General features: G+C 66.8%; 1 protein-coding gene across 1 annotated transcript; it reads left to right on the top strand.

Annotated features, from left to right (window-relative positions):
* Positions 1–377: 377 nt before the first annotated feature.
* LOC124706108 (subtilisin-like protease 4) lies at positions 378–2,639 on the top strand. Its single transcript, XM_047237769.1, has 3 exons — positions 378–624; positions 1,132–1,334; positions 1,563–2,639. Exons 1-3 carry the CDS (start codon positions 384–386, stop codon positions 2,637–2,639), a joined length of 1,521 nt encoding a protein of 506 aa, XP_047093725.1. The 5' UTR covers positions 378–383.
* Positions 2,640–2,931: the final 292 nt, after the last annotated feature.

Raw genomic sequence — 2,931 nt, 5'->3', positions numbered from 1 at the left:
CCACCGATTCACGAGCGGTGGAACAAAAGAATGCGCCGGACGTACTCCGATTCCGACAGATCCAGCTACGGCCATGCGCATCGAGGAGCATGCGACAGACGCGGCCGGGTCCCGCGAGGACAGCAGTCAGCGGCGCGTCCATCCACCGGCGCGGGGACACAGTGCTCTCGTCTCGCGCCCACACCGATGCATCGGAATGCCATCATTTTACACCAGTAACGTACCACTGTCACTGCCCTCCAGCTCACCGCCAGTGCTCATCACTCCACTCCACCACTCCCCCTCACGCACACCTCAGCTGCCACCTTGCATAAACCACACCGCGGGTTCCCTTCATCCTTGCCACTCCTCTTCCTTCCACGGCATTGCCCTGCCGCTCGACCATGGACTCCCGATGCTTCCTCGCCGTCCTCTTCCTCCTCCTCTCCCTGCAGCCGCAGCTCGGCGCCTCCTACCTGCGCGCCAGGAAGAACTACATCGTGCACCTCGACCCGACGGCCCGCCCCGCCGATTCCCTCCAGGACTGGCACCGCTCCTTCCTCCCGCTGGCAACGGCGCCGCTCGATTCGGACGACGACGCCGGCCCGCGCATTATATACTCCTACACCGACGTCTTCACCGGCTTCGCGGCGCGGCTCACGGACGAGGAGGCCGACGCGCTGCGGGCCACGGACGGCTGCCTCAGGCTCTACCCGGAGGCCTTCCTGCCGCTCGCCACCACCCGCTCGCCGGGCTTCCTCGGCCTCCGCCTCGGGAACGAGGGCTTCTGGAGCCGCTCCGGCTTCGGCCGCGGCGTCATCATCGGGATCCTCGACACGGGCATCCTGCCCAGCCACCCCTCCTTCGGCGACGACGGCATCGACCCGCCCCCCAAGACCTGGAAGGGCGCCTGCGAGTTCAGGTCCGTCGCCGGCGGCGGCTGCAACAACAAGATCATCGGCGCGCGCGCGTTCGGCAGCGCCGCGGTCAACTCCTCCGCGCCCCCCGTCGACGACGCGGGCCACGGCACCCACACGGCCAGCACCGCCGCGGGCAGCTTCGTGGAGAACGCCAACGTCCGGGGCAACGCCGACGGCACCGCCTCCGGGATGGCCCCGCACGCGCACCTGGCGGTATACAAGGTCTGCTCCCGCAGCCGCTGCTCCATCATGGACATCATCGCGGGGCTCGACGCCGCCGTCAAGGACGGCATCGACGTGCTCTCCTTCTCCATCGGCGCCTCCTCCGGCACGCAGTTCAACTACGACCCCATCGCCATCGCCGCCTTCAAGGCCATGGAGCGCGGCATCGTCGTCAGCTGCGCCGCCGGCAACGCCGGCCCGGACCCCGGCTCCGTCGGCAACGGCGCGCCCTGGATGCTCACCGTGGCCGCCGGCACCATCGACCGCGCGATACGCACCACCGTCAACCTCGGCAGCGGCGACGAGTTCGACGGCGAGTCGCTGTTCCAGCCGGGGAACAACTCCGCCGCGGCGCCGCTCCCGCTCGTCTACCCCGGCGCCGACGGCTCCGAGACCAGCCGCGACTGCAGCGTGCTGCGCGGCGCCGAGGTGGGCGGCAAGCTGGTGCTCTGCGAGAGCAGGGGCCTCAACGGCCGCATCGAGGCCGGCCAGACCGTGGCCGCGTACGGCGGACTCGGCATCATCGTCATGAACAGGGCACCCGAAGGCTACACCACCTTCGCCGACCCGCACGTCCTCCCGGCCTCGCACGTCAGCTACGACGCCGGGACCAAGATCGCCGCCTACGTCAACTCCACCGCCACCCCGACGGCGAGCATCGCGTTCAAGGGCACCGTCATGGGCGCGTCCCCTGCGCCGGCCGTCACCTTCTTCTCGTCCCGGGGTCCCAGCAGGGCCAGCCCGGGCATCCTCAAGCCGGACATCACAGGCCCCGGCATGAACATCCTCGCGGCGTGGGCGCCCAGCGAGTCGCACACCGAGTTCTCCGACGGCGACGTCGGCCTCTCCTTCTTCGTCGAGTCCGGCACCTCCATGTCCACGCCGCACCTCAGCGGCATCGCCGCGCTCCTCAAGGGCCTGCACCCGGACTGGTCCCCCGCGGCGATCAAGTCGGCCATCATGACCACGTCGGACGCCGTCGACCGCACCGGCGTGCCGCTCAAGGACGAGCAGTACCGCCACGCCACCTTCTACGCCATGGGCGCGGGCTACGTGAACCCCGAGCTCGCCGTCGACCCCGGCCTGGTCTACGACCTCCACGCCGACGACTACCTGCCCTACCTCTGCGGCCTCGGCATCGGCGACGACGGCGTCACGGAGATCGCCCACCGCCCCGTCGCCTGCGCCAGCCTCAAGGCCACCACCGAAGCGGACCTCAACTACCCGTCCCTCGTCGTCAACCTGCTGGCCCAGCCAATCACGGTGAACCGCACGGTCACCAACGTCGGGAAGCCGGGCTCCATCTACACCGCCGTCGTCGACATGCCCGGAGACGTGTCGGTGACGGTGCAGCCGCCGATGCTGCGCTTCACGGAGCTCAACGAGAAGCAGAGCTTCACGGTGACGGTGCGGTGGGCGGGACAGCCCAACCTCGCCGGGGCCGAGGGCAACCTCAAGTGGGTCTCCGAGGATAACATCGTGAGGAGCCCCATTGTCGTTCCAGCCAAGGCCGCGTAGCCTAATTTTGTCTCCCTTTGTATAGCTAGCTAGCATCAGTCTCTCAGGCGCTACTGCGCTTCCATGCGAACCGGAGAGATTCCCCACCTATGTTCTTCCTTCCCAGAATGTACTCAATCTCAGAGGCAGCAATTTTGTTCTGTAAATAGCGCGAATCAATAAAAATGGAGCATGTCCTCCTTCCCAGAATTGTTTATGTTCGTGCCGAGAAAGAAATGTTTCTCTTCTGCCAGTCAAGATTTGCAAAGAACATGCAAGACTATTTATAGTTGAACACATGCATGACACATCC

The sequence above is a fragment of the Lolium rigidum genome, chromosome 4 (genome assembly GCF_022539505.1).
Source record: "Lolium rigidum isolate FL_2022 chromosome 4, APGP_CSIRO_Lrig_0.1, whole genome shotgun sequence".
NCBI lineage: Eukaryota > Viridiplantae > Streptophyta > Magnoliopsida > Poales > Poaceae > Lolium > Lolium rigidum.
The sequence above is the reverse complement of the archived record's forward strand: the minus strand, read 5'-3'. Positions and strand labels throughout refer to the sequence as shown.